Source organism: Panthera pardus, unplaced genomic scaffold (assembly GCF_024362965.1).
Source record: "Panthera pardus isolate Hobbes unplaced genomic scaffold, ASM2436296v1 HiC_scaffold_20, whole genome shotgun sequence".
Taxonomy (NCBI): Eukaryota; Metazoa; Chordata; class Mammalia; order Carnivora; family Felidae; genus Panthera; species Panthera pardus.
Window position 1 is genome coordinate 84,951,348 of NW_026526766.1, and position 21,719 is coordinate 84,973,066.

Sequence of the window (21,719 nt, forward strand, 5' to 3'; positions counted from 1 at the left end):
CACCCAGGGCTCCTCCCACCCACCCTAATGCCCAGTCCCTTTCACATGCGGCATCGAGCTCTCCCACTCCTGCAGCCCCTCCCAGGCCCCCCTGCGCCTCTCACCTGCAGGGCACCGACAGCGACAGCGATCCTCTTGTCTGCTCTTCCCGATTCCACTCTGCGCTTCCCCCACCCTTGGTCCCTGCTCCGCAGCCAAAGTGATCTTTTAAAAATGTAAATCGCTCAAGCTACTCCCCACTTAAAACGTTTCAATGGCTTCCCGTGGCTCTTGAGAGTAAGACAAAAATCCTTTAAATGGCCCACAAGGCCATCAACAGGACACGGGTTAAATAAATTAGGGTTTGCCCATACAATAGAACTGCCAGATGCTGTAAAAGGAGGTGCTCCAGGCCAGACATGGAATCCTCACCAACCATGAGTGGGAGGGTGGGTGCATGAGGAACGGTTTTAATTGGTGTTTATGCGAAGGAAGGAAGGAAGGAAGGAAGGAAGGAAGGAAGGAAGGAAGGAAGAAAGAAAGGAAGGAAGGAAGAAAAAGAAAAGGAAAAGTGGGCAAACCCCCAACCAGTCCTCACTAAAAAAAGTTGAGGGAGGGGAACACGGTATACACACGGGTTTATGTATGTGTTACCTATTCTTGCATAATTTTCAGAAGGGGACTTGAATGGTAGACTTTGGTTGCCTCTGGGTAGGAGACCTGATGGGGTGGAGGAGACCTCAGCCGACACGTTTTTGTACATTTGAATATTAAACCACGCGATGCGTTACCTATTCAAAAATAAATTCAATTGTGTCTTTAAAGAACACATTTTGTAAGTGGTGTAAGAAGGCCTGCACCCCAGACTGGCTCCTGCCGCTCTTCAGCTTCCTCGGGTTCCACACGCACCCTCTGCACTGTTTATTTCTGGTTAATTCTGGTCGTGTCTCTGGGCCCTTGCATTCACTGTTTCCTCTGCTACTTGGTCTGTCCATCGATTCCCATCCTGGCCAGGCTGCTTCTCCCTCCTCTGTCTACGCCCAAACCTGTCTTCAGGAAAGTCTTCTCTGATGCGCCCCCGCCTCCCAGGCTGGACTGGATCAGGAACAATTGTCTCTTTTTCTTTAAAATTTTTTTAATGTTTATTTCTTTTTGAGAAGGAGGGACAGAACGGGAGCAGGGAAGGGGCAGAGAGAGAGAGAGGGAGACACAGAATCTGAAGCAGGCTCCAGGCTCTGTCAGCACAGTGCCCGACGCGGGGCTTGAACCCACAGACTGAGAGATCATGGCCCGAGCTGAAGTCGGACGCTCAACCGACTGAGCCACCCAGGCGCCCCTTGGTTGAGCCACCCAGGCGCCCCTTGGTTGTGCCTTTCTTTCCTGTTTCCTGTCTCCCTCCTCATGGTCATAGCTGTCCCCAGTGCCCAGCACTGAGCCTGACACACGGTGTCTGGGGAATGGGTGAACCAGCAGGGAGGAGAGGCTGCCCTGAGAACTCCGAGGAGGGGGCTGTTGCCATGGGGTGGGGAGTACCCCCCCCAGGCCTTGAAGAGCAAGAAGGCTTTTGCCAGATTCACAAGGTGGACGGTGCTCCAAACGAGCCTAAGCAGCTGTATTTCTCCAGCAATCTGTCTGCCAATCCCTCCTGCCCCCTGCTCTAGCTGCGGTCTTGGGCAAATTACCTCTCTTCTCTGCGCCTCGGTTTGCTTCTCAGAAAAATGGAGTCATTGGCAGAGACCTCTCGGAGTTACTAGGGGCGGGGTCCCCGAATCCCACCGGGAAGGCGCGCACACAGTTGGTGCCGGATAAATGCCGGGGGAACTGCTGCGGGCGCGGGGAAAGGGTTAAAGCCGGGCGGTTTTTAATTGTCAAATGACTGCGGGCGATTAGCGCTGGCAGCTTCCTCAATAATCGCTCTTCTCTGTACCTGCTGGGAGCTTAATTAAAAAACAAAGAGGCTCAATTTAAAGGCCATTACTATGCTAATGCAGCCGGGCGGGCGGTGATTAAGCAGCTCGGGCGGGCGGCGGGCGGCTGGGGCGGGGCGCGGGGCGATCAGTTACCCACTAAACGGACGGGCGGGCGGGCACCCCGCAAGCGGCCGTGCTTGGCGGTGCCCAGCCCAGGCGCTCGGCCCTGACCCGCCGGGAGCTCCGGAGCTCAGAGACCCAAGGAGGCGTTCTCCCAGAGCCTCCTCTTACTCCCTATCGAAGCGTCGGGCTGTGGGTACGAAATAACGCCAGCCACACCTCCAAGGGCTTCCTCTTACAGAAGAATTTCTCCTCCTGCCTCCCACCAGCCTTGAGTCCTGCTGCCTTGGGGCACCCACTTCTCAGGTTAATCTCCCAGGGCCCTCAACTGGGGAACATGTTCTGCCCACACACTGTGATTCTGTCCTGGCACACACAGGTCTCAGGCTCCCAACCCGCTGGGGCATTTGCTCCCCTGTCCCCAACCACCTTCCCAGCCTCCAGGAAGGTACCAATGTGGTGGTTACCAGCCAGACTAACCTGAGATGAGGCCATGGCTCTACCTGATCAGCTGGGTGACCTGTGTAAGCAAGGGACTCTTACCTGCCAGGGTGGCCATGAGGTCCACCTACATGGGAGGCCCCTACCTTAGGGGGTGGGCTACATGTGAAGCTCTGAGCACAGGGCTGGTCTGGTTCCTGTGAGTTTGACATTTAGTAGCTAGGGTAGAGCTAGCTAGGGTAGGGGGTCAAAAACTTGACTGCAAGAGCACGGGTTGGTTGTGGGGTGTGGCAGGACTTAGTCCAGAGCTCATGAGAGAGACTGGGCAGTGAGGCCCTCATTGACTGGGCTGACAAAGTTAATGTTACATCTCTGGCTACATTAAGAGGAGTATAGGGTGGGGAACAAGGGAGGCTATGGTTCTTCTTGCCCCTGGAGGACCAAGTAGCTGGCTGCTAGGCTTTAAGGGCTATTTGGACAAACTCAAGCTCATGACCAGAGTGTGGAACATGGGCAGAGGGGTTAACCTGGAGAAGGAGATGTCAAGGGAGGGTTCACTGTCTTTGAGTCTCTGAAGGGCAAGAAGGAGCACACTCATTCTATGGGGTCCCAGCTGAAGCTGGACATTTGCACCCAACATTGACACCCACAAGTCTGTCTTGACCCCGTGGTTTTGACCCTGAGTGTGTTTTCATTGGCGGCCTGATAAAACGTGTGATCGTAAACTTTGGTCATTTTGTTGGTAACGTGGAAAACCACCCTACCTGAGCCTGGGGGATGTGTTGAGTAGGTAAATTAACCAGCACTAAATACAGCTGGCAACGGTGACACCACCCATGGTAATCCGCGTCACCGGCTACAGATTCACCAGAGTCAGATCTTGCTAATCAGGAAGATGCAGTTGTAGCACAGACCTGATGGTAAAGCAAAACTTTATTGAAAATTCTTCATGGGAAATAATTTATCTCAATGAAAATAAGTTCAGGAAAATAAAAATGGCAAAGGAAAAAGTTGTAAATTATTTAACGGCGCTGGAAAGAAAATTGATCAAAAAATTAAATTGTCTTAATGGAGTTCGTTCCAGAAAACACTTTCTCAAAGGAAGTTTATCAATGTCATTATAATCCTAATTAAAATGCTGTGGGCTGCATCCAGAAGGTCCAAATCCTTGGGGTCAGAATGATGGGGCCAAAACGTCAGCTAGTCAGCGTTAGGCTGCCCAGTGGTTCCTTGGGCTTCTCCTTCTGAGACCTCCTTTCCCTTGGAAAACCCTCTTCCCCGTTACACCAGGAGCTCACTGAGGAAAAGTGCCCCTGTGCCTTGTTCCCCACTGATTCCTCATCACCTAGCACAGCGCATCTGGTCAGTGCTTACAGAATCAACGAGTCTTACAGCGAAAGCCTTAGAAGGCAGTTTCTGCTCTCAAGAAGAGATTTGGCACAGAGCAAGGGCCCGGATATGTGTTGGCTGGTTGATTGCGTACATGGGTGCAGTGGCTGGATGGACTGAGAGGGTGGTTGGGTGGGAGATGGGTGGATAGTTGGGCAGGTGGGTGGGTGGATGGATGGATGCTTGGATAGATGGATGGATAGCAGGCTGAGTGACTATGTGAGTGAGTGGGTGGATGGATAGATAAGTGGGAACAAAAGAAACCTGACCTGTTCTCTTTAGCCCAACGTTTAAGGCTAGCAGCCTGACCCTTCTTTCTCACTTCCAACATGGCTGACCCACTGTCTCCTTAACCCTGGAAATGGCCTCCATTTTCTTCATACCTTTGCTTTTTTTCAACCTCTCCTTTGCAGAATTGTCTCCCTGCTTCTCTGTCCCTGTTTAGGGGGCAGAGTTCAGACTCTGGAATCAGGCACACTGCTGTTCCCAACCCAGCCTGACCACTTCTCCCTTTCTATCCTTTGCATTCCTTATTGCCACTTCCTCCAGGAAGCCTTCCATGACTCCAGCCCTGCCCCCTCCCTCTCTCCACCCCCACCACTCCCTCACTGTTGCACTTCCATCAGGCCCTGCCCTGGATCTGGCAGCCCTGGGTACATGGGTACATGGCTGGGTACATGGCTGTGGGCCTGGTCTATTCTGACCACTCGGGACCCTGGAGAGAAATCCAAAGGCCTCTGCGTCCCGTGGTGTAGTCTCTCCTCTTCCGCCTGCATGTGAGCCCCTGGCCTCTGTAACCTCCCAGCCCAGGTCATGGGCCCAGCAGCTCTGAGCTAACAGAGCAAGTGCACAGCCATTCCGAGTGGTGGGCAGGGAGGTGGAGGCCGAGGCAGGATAGGGACTCAAGCACAGGGAGGTCCAGGAAGCCATGCAATGATGCCGGGAGAATGAGCAAGAGCCCTGAGCCCCACTGCCCAGCTTCGATCCCAGCTCTGATGCTGAGCGGCTATGTTACCCTCTCTGAGCACCACTTTCCTCCTTTGTGGAAAGAGAGTGGCAGCGCCTGCCTGTAAGGGGTCTAATGGGGGATGGGTCAGTGCAAATAAGGCACAGGGCCTGGCATGTAGGAAATAGTAAATTTTAGTAAGTAATAACAGTGACTATGACTGCTGGGTTTGGCACCCAGGAGCCGTTGACTCGGTGAAGGGAACCCGAGATCAGCCTAGAGGGGTCTGATGAGCCAGTGGGAGGAGAAGGCTCCTACTGTGAGCTCAGCACAGGGCCTGGCTCATAGTAGGTGCTCAACGAATGTTAGGTGGAAGAATGATGAAGAGAATCATCAGTGAATTGAATTCATCAGTGAAGGGCAGCAAAAAGAGGGAGGAGCTTCAACTCCTTCAAGTCAAAGGTTAATAAAAGTAACACAGGTAAAGCCCTTAGCTTGGGGCCTGGCCTGGAGCCCACAGACCCTCTGACTACTGTTGGCCCAGGCTACAGGGCAGGAAGGGGCATGTGGAAGGATGGCCAGAGGGATGGGATGATGCCCTGCCTTCCACCTGCCCTGCCTGGCAACGTTGTCTCTCCCTGAAGTCACTAGGAGAGGTCTGATCCCCAGAGAAGCTCCAGTACCCCGGATGGAAAATAGCCTCCTGAGGCAGAGGCTGGGCCTTGCTTCTACCCACTGCAGGGGTCATAGCCCCAAAGGTGAGGCCAGTTATCAGGTGCCAAGCCGTGTGCACACAGCAACTGACTCTTAGGAGTGTGTGTGTGTGTGTGCGCGCGCGCGCCTGTCTGTCTGTCTTGGCAGCTCTCAAACAGTATCTCCAGCCGGGGCCGCTCTCTGAACTCCAGACTCATATATGCAGCTGCCCCCTAGATGCATCCACGTGGCTGTTAGAAGGCAGCTCACACACAATGTGTCGGGAACTACCCTTCTCATTCTCCCCTCCTCCACCTGGTCTCCGTCTCCATTTCATTTAATGGCAACTCCATCCTTCCCCATTGTACAGGCCCCCAGGTCATGTGTCCATCCTTTCTCTGCCCATCCTCTGGTGTCCCTGCCTACCTGCAAAACGCATCCCACGTCGGACTGCTTCTCAGCACCTCCCTGGGTCTGAGCACACAATATCTCTTGCCCAGATTATTGAGATAACCTCCCAACTCATCCCCCTGCTCCCACCCCCTCCTCCACACAGCTGCCTGAGGAATCTGGTTCAAATGTCAGCCAGATCTCATACCCCCAGCTCAGAACCCTCCCACAAAGTCAAAGGCCCATAAGATATGCCCCCTGCTTCTACCCGCACATCTTAGTGCCCCCCCTCCTCCCCCCCCCACCATTCCTGTCACTCACCTGCTTTAGCCATGAGGGCCTTCTTGTCACTTCTCCCAACACCTGATACACTCAGCCTCAGGGCCTTTGCATTTGCTGTTTCCTCTGTTGGGAAACTCCCCCCACCCCCATCCCGGCCCAGGTATCTCAGCAAGGCCTCTGACTGTCCTTCCTAAAAGCCCTGGCCATCCTCTTTGCGCTCCCCGCTCATTTTTCTTCATCATATTGTCACCAGTTATTACACTCTGAGTGCTACGGGTTTATCTGTTGCCTGTCCCCTCACCCATTAGAATGGAAGCTGGGAGTGGGGATCGGGGTGGGAAGAACAGTGCATTTGGTTCACTGCTCTATCTCCAGCCTCTAGACAGTCCCTGGCACACAGTAGGCATTACATAAATGTGTGTGCACTCACCGAATGTGTGTCTGCCTGGCCAGGCTGGCCCCTGGATGGTACCTGGGGGCTCCCGGCTGTGCGCGCGTCCCTCCCTGCCCCTGGCCCGTGACCTCCAGCCCCGGCCAGGGAGGGGGGCGGGGGAGGGGGTGTGCTCCCGACAGTGCCCGAGGCCCGGATCAAAGGGCCTCAGAGCCGGCGGCCGGCACAGCTGGGTCTGCGCGCCCGCAGGAAGCTCCGGGGCAGCCCTCGCTGCAGGCCCGGCCCCGGCGCGGCGAGGCTGCGGAGAGGCCCTGCGAGGCCCGCGCTCCGGCGGCCGCCGTCGGTCCGAGCGCCCGGCCACGCCGCGCATTCCAGCCGCGTGATTGACGCGCGCACCGGGGCCCCTGCCTGCGGCTCCCGCCGCCCGCCTGGCCCGCCGCCGCCGCCGCATCAAAGCAGATGTTTGCAGCTGGTTTGAGTTGGATCCCCATCAACAGGCCCCTTTTTGTCTCAAAATAAAAAACAGCTACGCCCGGAATGATAAGGACGCGGCAGGCACGTGGGGGAGATGTCAACGAGTCGGGAGGGAGGAGGCCCGGCGGCTCCCTCTGCCTGCTCTCACCCCATCGGCTCCTCCAAGTGACCGGCAAACTCTGGCGGCCGCAGCTGGGCCCCCAGGGGTGTCTAGGGCCCTGTCCCCTGGGCACTCCCCCCCCCCCCCCCCGAACTCCAGCTCATCTCTTAACGGGCATCATCATAGACATCACAGCCCTAGAGCAATAATGATGTCGGCCCCCTATTGGAACACTTACTGCAGACGAGCCTGCCCTAAGCGCTCTGCGACCACTCCATCCTGGGATCCTCCCCACTAGCCTCTGAAGGACCTGTGGCACCTAGAGGCTAAACACATCCTAGTGATTGCCTGTAAGGTGGGGACCGTGGTCCTTGCCCCGAGGTCAGACAGTAAGTGACAGAGCTGGGATTCAGACTCTTCAGACTATTCCTTCTGCCTTCAGAACGAGTGTGTCATGCCAGCTTTTCCAGAAAGTCCTCAGACCTCTTCCAGGTTAACCATCATGACTTTCTGTGCCCCCCAGCTTGCCACGTGTACCCTGTCAAGGCACTTGTCATGCTGTGTCAGCCCCCATGGGACCAGATTTGGCCTCTTTCGTCAAGCATCTTGCATGAGCTTGAGAGCTCAGAGCTTCAAAGTCAGCCTCCCTGGGTGTTTGCTGGGTGAACGTGAGAAGGAATAGCCAGTGGGCCAGAGGGCTATGGTTCCCTCCCCATGGAGGGAGAGTTTCCAGGCACTGTGGGATTTGGGCCTGGAGAGACCCTAAAGCAAACCAGGCCCAAATCTGCCTGGTCCCCAGTGTGGCCCTCGGTAAGGATCTGACAGAAGCCTACACACCTCAGAGGCACAGACAGATGGGGAGAGCACGGACCCAATGGTGTGATTGAGGGCTTCGTGATGAAATTGGAGGTGAGGAAGAGAAGGTTCCAGAGCCCGTGTCCCAGCACCATCGTGAGACTCAGACTGGGGAAGGATTGAGAGGCACACTTGCCAAAATGCCCTCTGTGCCAGGCACCGGGCTAGACCCTCTCACACAGGTTAAAACTCACCGATTCTCAATCACCAGGTGAGGGAAGGATCAATACCCCCTTTTCACAGAAGAGGAAACTGAATCTCAAAAAAGGGATGTGAGTGGCCCGGGGCTGCTTAGCTGGTGCCAGAGATGTGGAAAGTGCACCTCTAAGCCCAGGGGGGCAGCCAGAAAGCTCTTGGTGAGCAGGAGATAGGGACGCGGGACAGAGAACGGATTGGCCCACCTTGAGCTAGGTGTCCAGGCCTTGCCCGGTCACTTATGGTCAGGGGAGTCATTTAATACTGGCATGGCCCTCCCACCCCAGGGCTTTCTCTGTATACTAGGGACGAGGGCACAGTTGGACTCCGGCCCAACAGGAGGTGTGTAAAAAACTTAACCAACATAGAAGTTCGGATTTTGGACTCCGGGCTGTATAGGGGGTCATGGGACGAGAGAGCAGTGAGTTCACTTGTCTTGCTACCTGGTGGCATTCTCAAACTTCTGGAAGCAGAGTATCCAATGTTCTCATGTCCTATCTGCGCTGCCCATTTCATTTCTCATAAGGTTATTCATTCATTCAACAAACACTCCCTAGTCACGTCCTCAATGCCAGAACCCAGTGTGGGATGGGTACATGTGAATTAGACCCAGTTTCTGATTTCTGGGTCAGTGAGGGCTTCAGACACACAAATATCTGGGTCTCAGGGAAGGCTTCACAGAGGAAGGATGGGTCTTCCAGCCTGGAATTGGGTCTTGAAGGATGAAGAGAAGTTCAACAAGAAGCAAAAGGCAGAAAGAAGACAGGCTTTGGGGGCAGATGGAATTTTAAGTGTTCAGGAGGCAGGAAGGACTTGTTGTTTTCAGGGAGCAACGAGAACCCTGGCAGCTGGAGTAGAGGATCTGAAGCCAGGTGTGACGGGGCTGGAGTAGGGCCTTGAGTGCCATGATGAGGCCTTTGGACTTACCCTGAAATTGTTGGGCACTCTGAGACTGAGGACCCAGTGAGGGGCTGCATAAACTGTAGAATGCAGCGATGGGGTATGGGAATGGCAGAATAGTGAGGAGGAGACAGAGGGGCCTCCATTCCTCGAGGGTGGTGAGCAGATGCCAGAAGTCTTGAAGAAATGATGAGGTGCCTGCCTCACGGTGCCCAGCCATTATCCCCATTGAACAGATGGGGCCACTGAGGCTCAGAGAGAAGAGGCTTGTGTGTGGTTCCTGTGCTGGGAAGTGACAGAGCCAAGATTCCAAGCCTAATGCACATGCTTCTGGAGTCTGAGACCTGGGGCTGAAAACCTGCAAGGAGAGGCTGGAGGGTCCCCAGGACGTTAGGAAGCCAGTTTTATTGGAGGTAAAAGAATCAGATATACTGCATTGCCTCTCTGCAGTTGTCAGTGGCTTAAGAGAAATTAATTAATCAGATTTGTAATCCATGTTTAAATGCTCCAGAAAAAAATTGGTTTTCAGAGTTTTATTAGCTTCATGAATTTAATAAATTGAGCGTTAAACAAATAAACCAATAAAAACTCAGAGGAGATGGAGATGTGTTCTCATAGCCAGGGACTCTTCAAGGGAAGGACGTCCCTAAAAAGGGAATTTCTTACTCCGAAATCACAGATGATCCTGGCGGAGGGAGGATGTGTTTGTGACGGGGAGATGTTCGGTTTGGTTTAAGAGAAACCCACTCGGCTGCACCTGCTGGGTGCTGGGCCAATGCTGAGTAATAAGAACTTGGGGCATTCAGAGCCCTGAGGGCAGACAGACATGGGAATGGCACCCCCAGCAAAGGACAAGGGTGAATGATGGGCAGAATGCACTTGAATGCACTTGAGTATACTTGAATGCACAAAGCATGGAGGGAGTGTATGGTGGTGCTTGTGACCTTGTGACTCGTGTGACCTTGAACCTGCCCTCTGCACTTTCGTGTGCTCTTCTGTAAAACGGGAATGGAAACAGTGTCTTCCTTTTAGGGTTCTTCAAGGACTTAATGAGGTGATGCAGGTGATGGTAATTGAGTTCATTCACATTGGTGAGACAGGCACACAGAGAACTGAGCCGGGAGTGCTCTGTCCAGCTCAGGCCAGACAGAAGCTAGAAGGACCCAGAACCCAGGGTGGTCATGACAGGGAGGTTTGGTTGGGACCTGTAAACCTGGTGTCAGGAAAGCTGCTCCCAGGAGTGGCGGAGACCCGGTGAGGGCGACAATAAGGATGATAAGGAACAAGAGAAAGGCAGATGGCCGTTCTGTGGGGTGCCTTCTTCATGCTGGCATAGGGCCAAGGGCTTTACGTGCAGTAGGGCCTTCTCACAACCCTGTAGGTAGGTACCACCATTCCCGTTTCTTAAATGAAGAAACTGAGGCTCAGAGAGGTTAAATGTCTTGATCAAATTCACACTGGGAAGAAGTTACGGAGCCAGGGTAGAACCCTGGGCTGCCCGCCCCAGCAGTGCCCTCCCCGCCCCAGCACAAACACTGTCTTCCCAGGGCAGGTGGTGGGTGCCCCCATCGGACTGGGTTGGGGCTGGGGACCAAGTTGCCCTACCTCACAGGTGGGACCAGACTGTATTGGTTGGTTCAGTGTTCATTCCACAAACATTTGCTCACCTTAGTGTACACGGGGCCTTGTGCTCAGCCCGGAAGACAGGTGATCCTGGGGAAAGTGGACCGGGAAACTGATCAAGTGGAGTCCTCAGGATAAATACTACAATGGGGAGGGGGTGTGAGGATGAGCAGCTCAGTGAGGTGGATATCTGAGACTGGAGAGAAGAAGGGGGGCTTCCTGGAGGAAGGGATATCTAAGCTAAATCCTTCAGAATACACAGATGTTTGGTTGTCAGAGGTCGGGAGTGGGAGGAATGGTGTTCTAGACACTAGGGACAGCAGGAGGAAAGGATTGGCAGTTTACATGGACAATGGGGTTGTGGGTTGCCAGTGAGCCTGTGTGTCTGTGGTGTGGTCATAAAGGTGCCCTCTGGATTTGGAGCTTCTAGACTGGGGGAGGAGCCTGGGCCAGGGGATTGGCACCAAGAGGGCCAGACAGCTGGAGGGGAAGCCACAGGTGGAACCAGAGCTTCGGAGCCTCTCCGTGGCACCCCCACCATCCCCTCACACCCCCAGGCCTGCCCCATCCTAGCCTGTTGGCCCAAGTGTGGTAACAGAAGTACACCCATCTGGAACCCCCTGCACAGTTCTGGGGAGTGAGAACTATTGTCCCCGTCTTGCAGGTGAGGACACAGACCCAGACTTGCCCCAGGTCACAGAGACGGTGAGTGGCTGAGTCGGGATTGAGATCATGACCTGGGCTCCAGATCTAGTGCCTTGGGTGCTGGCAGGGCCTTTCTTTTGCATCAGGCTTCAGGGCCCCTGTGGGGCAGGAAGGCTCAGAGCTTCTCAGCCAGAGCAACTCAATCTCTGTCGGTATTTGCAGCCTCTGTGCGGCCTCTGTGAGGCCACTCCTGGCCTCAAAAGGCCTGCTCAGCTCACTGACCTCTCCCTCTATGTTCACGGCTTTTACACTGAAAACTCGCTGCATCTTCACATGGAGAAGCGGGCAGTGTTGTTGAGCCCATTATACAGATCAGTAAACTGAGGCTCAGAGAGCAGAAATTACTTGTGCAGTCACTAGCCAGGAAGTGGTGGAACTGAGCGCTGAAACCAAGTCCATCCAATGCCCCTGCCACTGGCCTGTGGCTGGGACCGCTTCTCAATGGCCCGTTCCACCGGCCCTTCATGACGGGAGGGGTCGAGGGCAGGAGGGAGGCTCACAGAGAGGAGGGGACCCCGCTGGTGCCCCCAACCCCTCCCACACATGCGTTCGTAGCACTCACTCCGGCTCCCGTAGACAAAGGCAGCCCCATAATTGGGAGCGAGTATTTCATGCATCCCCCCCTGATGTTTTATTGGGTGGAGAGATGCTTGGAGACCAAAAGGATGGCACATTCCGTTTATAAAGTGTGCGCAGTTTGTTTTATATCCCGAGTTTTTGCAATCTAGATAACAGATGATGCCCCGAGTGGCTGGCGCTGCCTCCGTAATGGCGGCACTGAGCCTTTGGAGAAGTATTAATAATAGATTGTGTTGATGAGTTTGGAGAAAGTAGCAATCGACCCCCTGCTGCCAAGGCATTAGCACGGATGTTCTGAATGCAGCTTGCATGGTGGCAGTGCCTGCAAATGCGGGTCACCTCTCCTGCTGCCCTCCTCCCCTACCTAAGAGGGCCTCCAGTCTGGGAGACGCCCGAGGTGTGCTGACCCTGGCCTGGGACCCCGGCCCTGCCATGCCGGCACAGAGATGCAGCCGGTGCCTGTCTGCTCATAGGCCACTGGGGCCAGGCTGCAGAACTTAGCATGGCACCTAGATCAGGAGGTCGAAGTGTGGGGAGGGGACAGAGGGACAGTGAGGGGGGCAGGGCAGAAGCATCCTCCACATCAGAGCATCAGGTTGTGGAAACGTGGCTCCTTCCCCAGCACCTTGGCAGAGCTGGACACCCAGCCAGATTACTAGGGGCCTCTGCTTGAGGCTGCCATGGACAGTTGGGTAGGTTGTACCCTGAACAAAGGAATCCAGCCAAAGAGCCAAATCGGAGCTGAAATCCAGCTCATGTTCCCCTTGCAAAGCCACGTACTGTGTGGGCTAGTGGGGCCCCAGCTGCCTGCAGCTGACAGCCTGGCCTGAGCCTCAGCCCACCCCAAGCCTTCACTCACCTGCTTTGCAAACACTCGCCGAGCCCTCCTTGAGGATCATGTAGAACCAGGTCCTGCCTTTGGAACCCCTATAAGAGTTGGAAGCTGACACGTGCAGTCACTGTGATGTGATATTCATTTACCAAGTTACATGCTCAGTATCATTGACTCCTGACAACAGCCCTTTGAGGGAGGTCCTGTTGACATCTCTGTTTCACAGTAGAGGGAACTGAGGCCTGAGGGAATCTCAGGTGAGCACACAGGAGGCTACTTTCCCTGACTGGGACATCAAAGAAGGCTTCCCAGAGGAGGTGGCCTTGGAGTTGGGCACTGCAGGATGAGTAGGAGCCCGCTCAGTAGCACAGAGGCGGGTGGCACGGGGTTGCTGGGGATGCCCCCAATTTGAGTGCCCTGGCCAGTGCCAGGGCAGCAGGCAGACCTCGGATTGGCCCCGTCCACCGCGCCCCACTCGCTCGTCGTGGGCGGTGCTGATGGCAGCCCCGGGAAGGGAGGCAGGCCGAGTGCCTTGCATTTATGGCCGTTTCTGTTCCAGAACCGATTAGTAGAGAATTGCAGCTGTAATCCGTGCCTGTGATGGCGGGCCATAAAGAGGGATGGGATGTGCACAGCGCTCCCAGGGTGGCGCCCGCAGACGTGGCCCAGGGACGTGGGGAATGAAAAATGGTTTTAATTCCCTCCCAGCAGCAATAATTTGATTCTTCATAAATTTTTCCATCAAAGTGTTGTTGAGGCTGAGTTCCCACAGAGCAGGGCACGTGACGGGGAGGAGGGAGCCGGGAGGAGCGGTCAGTAGGTGAGGGCAGGGGAGGGGCCATGCTGCTCAGACCTTTCTGCCCACGCTGGCTGGAGGCATGGAGACCCCCGCCTGGCTTTGTCTCCAGAGATGGAAGATGGGTCCGCTTCGTCATGGAGGGGCTGGATCAGGCCCGGGCTCCGAGTCGGCCCCATCACTTGCTACCATGGGACCCTGAGCAAGTGACTCCGCCTCTCGGCACCTCAGTTTCCCTATCTCTAAGATGGGATCCGTGTTTGCTCCTGTCTCACAGCGTTGTTGCAAAGATTAAATGCATTTCTGCCTACAGAGTGCTGAGAACAGCGGCTGGCACACTGTACATGCTCAGTGAATTTCTGCGTGTGATAAAGATACTTAAGCTGAAATGAGGCATAAGCAGGTGTCAGCTCAGCTGAGGGGCAGAGAAAGAACATGTTGAAAGGCCAGTGTGAAGGTGGCCTGGAGAAATTGCAGGCTGTTGCACGGGGCCATGGCCTGGGGGAGCAAAGACAGAGAGAGAGGCAGGATGTAAAGGGCCTTGAGGCACCAGGGAGTCATGGAAGAGCGTGGAGCAGGGAAACAGCATGAGCAGATGTGTGTTGCAGACAGCTCCCTCTGGCTCTTATCCTGGGGGGTGAGTTTGAAGGGTCAGAGGGGCCAGGAGCCCAGGATGGGGACTAGGGCAGCTGCTCAGGCAGGAGAGGAGGGGCCTCACTTGTGTGGTGAGTTGGACGAGGCCAAGGATTGCTTGGATGTGGGAGAGAGGGGCAAGCAAGGAGGAAGCGGAGCAGGTTCTGGGGTGAGGGTAGACCAGCCTGCCCTTTTCAGGGCAGGAACCACCTGGCTCTCGGAGAAGGTTGAGACCGACCTTATGCTCTGCCCTCTAGTGGCCACTGTGTCTCTGAGCAGGAAAGACCCTGAGCTGACACACCTAGGGAGCGCATCTCTGGGCAGGATGCCCAGCGCCCACCCTGGGGCCACCAGGGCCCTGGGAGCCAGTGGAGGAGGGCTGCAGGGCCTCCCGCTGCCTGGCTCTGTGCCCAGGGTGGGCCTCTCCTGCCTGGGGTGGAAGGCCAGGGTGGCAGGAGGGAGAGGCCAGCCCTGGATGGGCAGTGGCCTCCGGGAGGGACCCCCGAGCCTAGCCAATGCGCCCACATTGTACCCCTGCAGGCTCTTCGCAGCCAAGTGCAGCGGCTGCATGGAGAAGATCGCCCCCACGGAGTTTGTGATGCGGGCACTGGAGTGTGTGTACCACCTGGGCTGCTTCTGCTGCTGTGTGTGTGAGCGGCAGCTCCGCAAGGGCGACGAGTTTGTGCTCAAGGAGGGCCAGCTGCTGTGCAAGGGTGACTACGAGAAGGAGAAGGACCTGCTCAGCTCCGTGAGCCCCGACGAGTCCGACTCCGGTGAGCCACGGCTGGAGCTGGGGGGCAGGCGGCAGGGAGGGGCCCCTGCCGGCAAAGGACCTGAGCTACACAGACGGTGCACGTGGCACTGACGTGACCGCATGCCGTTACCTGCCACTAATGTGTGTGCACGTCCCCGGGCGCACAGATGCACATATGGACACTACCACGTGTGTTGTGCACCGGTGTATGTGCGTATGACCACACACACACACACACACACACACACACACACACACACACGAGCACATAAAATGCATGTGTGGATACCCAGACCCAGGAGTATATATATATGGACACATGTGCTTAGATGCCCACACACGCACAAGCCCACACTCAGGAACACACACGTGCACGTCCACTTAAACACGCATACATGCACACGCATGACCCAGCACGCACATCACACGCACACTGAGCAGCTCTGCGTGTGGCCACACACCCGTTTATCCACCTGCTCACTGTATTGCGGTTTACACACCTGCACACACACGCACATACCCTGCTCTCCGGCCCACCGCCCTCACCCTCTCTTGTCCTTGCCGTGGCCCCCGCCATGGCACAGCACCACAGGCGTCTCTGCCAGCACCAGGTCTGCAGGCTGGTGGTGGCCGAGAGGCAGGGACCTGGTGCGTCCTTCATCAGTGGGGAGCAGCAGCCTGAGCTGTCATTTCCCAGGTGGGTGGGGTCCCTCGGTGGTGCAGGGAAAGACCCTGTTTCCCAGGATGAAGGCACCCCTCTACTCTGCTCCAGCCTCCAAAAGGACTGTGCCAGCTTAGAGCCCTCCTGGCAGAAGGGCAGGTATGGGAAAGGAGGAATGAGTCTTGTAAGGGAAAAGCTAGGGAGAAGGCTGGTGCCGTGTCATTCCAGGGTAGTGGGGGAGGACTGGAACAGAGGGCGTGGAGAGGAGATACCCTGGGCTGCTGAGCCGGGGCAACCTAGGGTAACCTAGAGCCCACGGTCACAAGACCTGCCCATCTCGCTTTGTTACTGTGGGGGCCCTTGGAGGAAGTAGTGAGCCCCCTATCTGTCTGTCCCTCTGTCCACCCATGGGCAGGGCACCGTGGAGGCTGCCTGGACTCATGGCAGACCAGACACTGACCGGGTGCCATGGACCCATTCCTATCAGGCCTGGGAGGGGCTCTTGGAGGAAAGAGATCCACCCCCTCCACAGGGGCTCATGCTCTGAGGAAGATGGGCCTGGGAAAAGGAGGCCAGTTCAGACTCAGGGGCAGCAGGAAGCATGTGGTGTCCATCCGGGGCTGGCATCTCCGAGGCCCACAACTCTGGGGCATGGAAGGGGCCACGTGTGCATGGTGGGTGCGGGTGTGTCTCTGGGTGAATACACGTGCTTCTGCGTGTGTGTGTGTGTGCCTGTTCAGGTGTGTGCATGCCTGTATGTGTCCACCTATGAGCATGCACCTGTGTGTGTGTGTGTGCGCGCGTGTGTGTGTGTGTGAATATGTCTTCGAGTTGCATGCACCCAGGTCTCCGTGGGCCCACGTGCCAGTGTGCGTGCACATATGCAGGTGGTTGAGTGTGTAACTCCATGGGGGCGGGTATGTATTCTGTGCTCATGAATACTCCTGTGTGAGAATGTCTGGGGTATGTCATCACCTGACATCTCTTAGTCCCTAGAAGCTTCAAGGAAGAAGGTTCCCCAGAGTTTTCTCCCTGGGTCCTGGGGCCCGCTGGCCTTGGGCGAGGGCAGTGGGAACGAGTTTTCTGTAAGGCTGACATGCTGGGCTGGGGTCTCCGGAGTCCCTGGAGCCAGCCCTGGCGGGTGTTGGCTGGAAGTAATGGGATCCCGCCAGGCAACAGATTGCCTACGGGTACAAGGCTGAGACCCTTGTACAAAGCTGACGGGCCGGGTATGTCCACCACAGTGAAGAGTGAGGACGAGGATGGAGACATGAAGCCAGCCAAGGGGCAGGGCAGCCAGAGCAAGGGCAGTGGGGACGACGGGAAGGACCCCCGGAGGCCCAAGCGACCCCGGACCATCCTCACCACGCAGCAGCGAAGAGCCTTCAAGGCCTCCTTTGAGGTGTCCTCCAAGCCCTGCCGAAAGGTGAGGGGCCCCCGGGGTGGGGCGGGGCTGACACCCCACACCCGCTGCCCTCCCAGACAATGCCCCTACCGCTCTTGCTGGGGACGGGGACCTCCCTGAACCTCCCCGCCAACCCACAGTTCCCCCAAGCCCCATGCGCCCCACCCCCACCCCCGGCCTGATCTGTGTCCGTCCATCCGGGCAGGTCCGAGAGACTCTGGCGGCGGAGACGGGCCTCAGCGTGCGTGTGGTCCAGGTCTGGTTTCAGAACCAAAGAGCCAAGGTGAGAGGCCGCTTACCCCCGCTGGGCAGGGATGGAGCAGGGGTGCGGGCAGAAGACAAGGTCCTGATGGGAGGTGCTGGGAATGAACGGATGGGGGGGGGAAGGGGGGCAGGGACTGGCATGACCTGTGTCCCCCGCAGATGAAGAAGTTGGCGCGGCGGCACCAGCAGCAGCAGGAACAGCAGAACTCCCAGCGGCTGGGCCAAGGTGAGCCGGGGCCAGGGCACTGGGGCCCAGGCTCAGCCTCTGGTAATGAGATCCCCCCAGCCCCCCAGCCGACACCTTCCGGGGGCGGTGGGGGTTGGCGATCAGGGCTCAGGGAACTGCTACCTTGGAACCTGGTGAGATCAAGAGAGGCGGTGGGGACCACGGGCAGGATGCAGGAGGAGGGATGGCAGGGTGGGCGGCCCACAGGGGTGGCAGAATTTTCAAAGTCAAAACTGCAGCCATCTGAGACGCCTGGCTGGCTCAGTTGGTAGAGCACGCGACTCTCAATCTCAGGGTCGTGAGTTCAAGCCCCACGTTGGGCATAGTGCTTACTTAAAAAAACAAACAAAAAAAACAACCACAAATCTGCAACCATCTCTCACCTTCACGCTGTGCCAGGCACCTTTCTCACCGCTGGCCACGCTCTGCCTCACTTCACTCCCACAGACCCACGAGGGGAAGGGCATTGTCGCGGCGATGCTCGCCGATGCTCAGCGAGACCAAGGGACTTGCCTGGGTTCTCTCAGTTCGTAAGGGGCAAAGCCAGCCCCTTTAACATGACCATACACCCCACTGCCCATGCTACAATTTAGCAGAAGTCTCCGGAGAAATCTCCAGAGAGCTTCCGCAAGCCATTGAGGAGTTGGGGGTGGGCTCCTGCTGAGTGACGAGGAGCTAGTTTGAGGGCAGTGGCCAGGCCCCTGAACACTGGGCTTTGCCAAAATGCCGTGTCCATTTCTTGGGCCGGGGCTGGCCTCCCAAGCCCCATGGGGACACAGAGCCTTGAAAGGAGGGCACGGAGATCTTCCTGGGACTGCCCTAGTAGAGTCGGGGCCCTAGAGCTGCCTGTTCCCAGGTGAGACCGGGACTCCAGGGCAGATGCTAGGGTACTAGTGGGCAGCCCCTCCTACTCAGGACTCAGGGCCAGGCCAGTGTCCCCGGCTGCATCTGAGCCTTGGAGCCCCGTTATTCCTCTGCCGCCTCTGCCGCCTTTCCCAAGACAGCCTGGCCTCCTGGGGCTATAGCCACTGTCTCTGGTCTCCCAGCCACCTCCTGAGCTATGTCACACCTTTCGGTGTTCCCAGCTGCCCCTGAGATGTAGCCTCCCCGAGAATGTTCCACAGTCCGCCTTGAGCTCATCACAGCCCATACTGTACTCCACACAGCACCCTGCCACCCCATCCGCACAACACCCCCTCCTCCTCCCCACCCCATCTCAGCAAATGGCACCACTCCGTACCCGGTGGCCACGCCAGTAACCGGGAGTCACCTCTGACCCTTCCTGTCCTCCATTTGCTGTATCTGCTCGGTTGCCAAGTAGGGCGGTGGTTTTCTTGTCCCGTGTCCCTCATGCTCCTCCCAGGGGTTGTCATTCCTACATTCACCTTACAGGGACCCCAGACCCTCCCTCCACTTCCTCAGTGGTCTCTGCCTCCGGCCTCCAGCCTGCCCCTCCCTGGCTGAGACCCTCCCCTGACTTCCTAGAGCCTCAGGGAAAACCCACACTCAGCTTGGGCCCCCGAAGGAGCCATCTTCCTCCCCACCCCTGGCCTTCTCTCGTTCTCAACAGTGGAGCCCTGTGCACCAGGCTCCCTGCTCTAACCCAGCAGTTTCTCCCCTCCCTGCCTTTGCTGCCCTTCAACCTGGCATGCCTGCCCCTAGCATGGTTGGACCCCTGCTGCTTCTTTAAGTCATATGGAGGTAGGCTTCCTCTAGGAAGCCTTCCCTGAAGCTCTTTGGCCCCGGGCATGGGCCCCACCTTAATGCCCCCAGATGCAGGGAGCTCATTGCACCCACATGTTGAATGATTACTGGCTGCTTAATGTCTGTCTCTGCCAGGTGGTGAGCTCCTGGAGGGCAAGGCCACTGGAGGAAGGGAGGAGGTGGGATGGGGAGGTCTGTGGCTTTCGATAAACTGATTTTTGAAGAGGAAACTACAGTGTGTGTCTGGGGAAGGGGCCAGGGGTCAGATACCTGGGCTCACGGGCCCTGGAAGGCCATAAGCAGCCTGGGGAAGTCTGGAGGAGGTCAGAGGGACGGTGTGGGCACCCTGGACTGGGGGATCGTGTGGGAGGGAGGTCCATGGGTAAACAGATGTACTCCCAAGGTACATCTGTGAGGGCTCCCGGGGTGGGGGGACCTCCAGGATCAGGTGGACAGGGCTGGTCGGTGAAGGTGTGCTCTGTCCCCAGAGGTCCTGTCGAGTCGCATGGAGGGCATGATGGCCTCCTACACGCCGCTGGCCCCCCCACAACAGCAGATCGTGGCCATGGAGCAGAGCCCCTACGGCAGCAGCGACCCCTTCCAGCAGGGCCTCACGCCGCCCCAAATGCCAGGTGACCACATGAACCCCTATGGTAAGCCGCCCCCAGCCCCTGCCCGCCCCAGCACCGCCCCCGCCCGCTGCCTGACCTGGCAGGCCTGGGGCCATGACAGCCACCTCCCACCCCCGGGCCCGGGCAGGCCCTGCCAACACAGCCCACCTGCCTCCTCCTGACGCCAGGGGCGCCCTCGCGACCCCACCCATGGCCCTCAGCACCTCTGGTCCCGCGCTGCCGCCACAGGCCATCCTGTCCCTCCTCACCTCTGGCCACACAGCCTGCAGGGCCAACAGGGCCCCCAGGAGCCCCAGCCTGTACTGGCTCCTGACGCCCCCTCTACCCTCAGGGAACGACTCCATCTTCCATGACATCGACAGCGATACCTCCTTAACCAGCCTCAGCGACTGCTTCTTGGGCTCCTCGGACGTGGGCTCCCTGCAGGCCCGCGTGGGGAACCCCATCGACCGGCTCTACTCCATGCAGAGTTCCTACTTCGCCTCCTGAGAGCCAGCTGGCTGCATGGACGCTTGGGCCAGGGTCCTGGGGTGGGCCTGCGGCCGCCGCAGCCAGCCCCACCGCCCGCACAGACTCTACACACAGCCATACGGTGCCCTTTCCTGGGCCAGCCGGGCAGGCAGATGGGCGCAGCCTGGGCAGGGCTGTACCCTGCCCACAGAGACCGTGTCACCCCAGGGACCCAGAGTCTCGGAAAGCCACTCGCCTCCCAGCCCCACCTCGGCCTCCATCACCTCCTTCTCCCTACCCATCTCTTTTTTGGGAAGCTTAAATTCTCTCTATTTTTTTAAACGTCCTCTCTGTGTCCAGCCAACCTCCACAGGCCGGGCCTAGGCCAAGGCAAGGCCCCCGCGCGTGCCCCGGGACAGGGATGCTGCGCGCGGCACCCGTCACCTGCGAGGAGCGTAGGACCCTGCGCCCTGGGCTGGTGCCCACCTCCCCCACCTCCAAGGGCAGGCCTGCCAGCCTGGGTTCACCTGTCCCAGCCCGAGCCTGGAACAGAAGTGGGGAAGAGCTTGGCAGGTGTGCCAGGCCCACTGAGGCACAGCCCTGAGGGGGAGTCCCTGGGGAGGGTAGACTGAGCCTCTCCTGCAAACACGCACACTCGAAGGCACACCCGTGTGATACGCACACAGATAGGTGGATAAGCTAAAAGAGACGCAGAGGCGCTCTGTGGGCCAGCCTGGCCGTGTCAGGAAGGGGAAAGAGGCCAGACGGGGGCGGGGACCCCCCTTCTGACAGCAATAGGAGAGAAGGAAGGAGGAGAGGGAGGGAGGGGGGAGTTTGGGGCTTGAAACATGCAGACCCAGATGTATCCCAGCCTCAGCCTAAGTAGGTGCTGCCTGAGCTGGCGGGGCGGCCCCAGATGCGACCAGCTCCACAGGCAGAGACAGAGCCCCCAGAACCAGGGAGGACGTATGGCAGAACCTCCAGGCAGGAAAGCAACTTCAAAAGTCACCCACTCGGCTCATCATCTGAGGTGTGGCTCCCTCTGCCTCTCCTCGCGTCCCTCCGGTGGCAAGGAGCCCGCTACTTCATCGGGGCCCCGAGTCAGCTGCCGTTTTCTGCTGATTTGCCTCTGCCTTTTTCAGCCCTGAGTCTTCACTTCTCAAAGCCAGACTTTTCCAGTTTCTCCAGCTCTTCCTCTTAAAACTGTACCCTCAGCTGGGCTCCAGCTTTCCCTCTAAAGGTGGAGTAGATATAACCCTGTCTTCCCACTGACATCAGCCAGCCACCTCCCCTGCTTTAGGTACCCTGCCTCTGTTAATGTGGCCCCAAATCCAGTGCACAGTTTAGGCCACATAACCTAGAAACTCACCCTTCCCTTCTGTACTGAATC

The 21,719-nt window shown here is 57.3% G+C and overlaps 1 protein-coding gene and 1 non-coding gene across 3 annotated transcripts in view; both read left to right on the forward strand.

Annotated features, from left to right (window-relative positions):
• LMX1B (LIM homeobox transcription factor 1 beta) overlaps positions 1-20,671 on the forward strand; it is a 79,916-nt gene extending 59,245 nt beyond the window's left edge. The window contains exons 3-8 of one of the 2 annotated variants that reach the window (XM_019421125.2): positions 14,774-15,006; positions 16,893-17,074; positions 17,259-17,336; positions 17,477-17,543; positions 19,736-19,900; positions 20,211-20,671. In XM_019421125.2, coding sequence (XP_019276670.1) covers positions 14,774-15,006; positions 16,893-17,074; positions 17,259-17,336; positions 17,477-17,543; positions 19,736-19,900; positions 20,211-20,368 — 883 coding nt within the window. In that variant the 3' untranslated portion in view covers positions 20,369-20,671. The remainder of the gene's footprint in view (positions 1-14,773; positions 15,007-16,892; positions 17,075-17,258; positions 17,337-17,476; positions 17,544-19,735; positions 19,901-20,210) is intronic. The other variant, XM_019421127.2, reaches the window with a different exon arrangement.
• TRNAE-CUC (transfer RNA glutamic acid (anticodon CUC)) lies at positions 17,794-17,866 on the forward strand. The gene has a single exon. It is a non-coding gene; the product is annotated as a tRNA-Glu (tRNA).
• Positions 20,672-21,719: the final 1,048 nt, after the last annotated feature.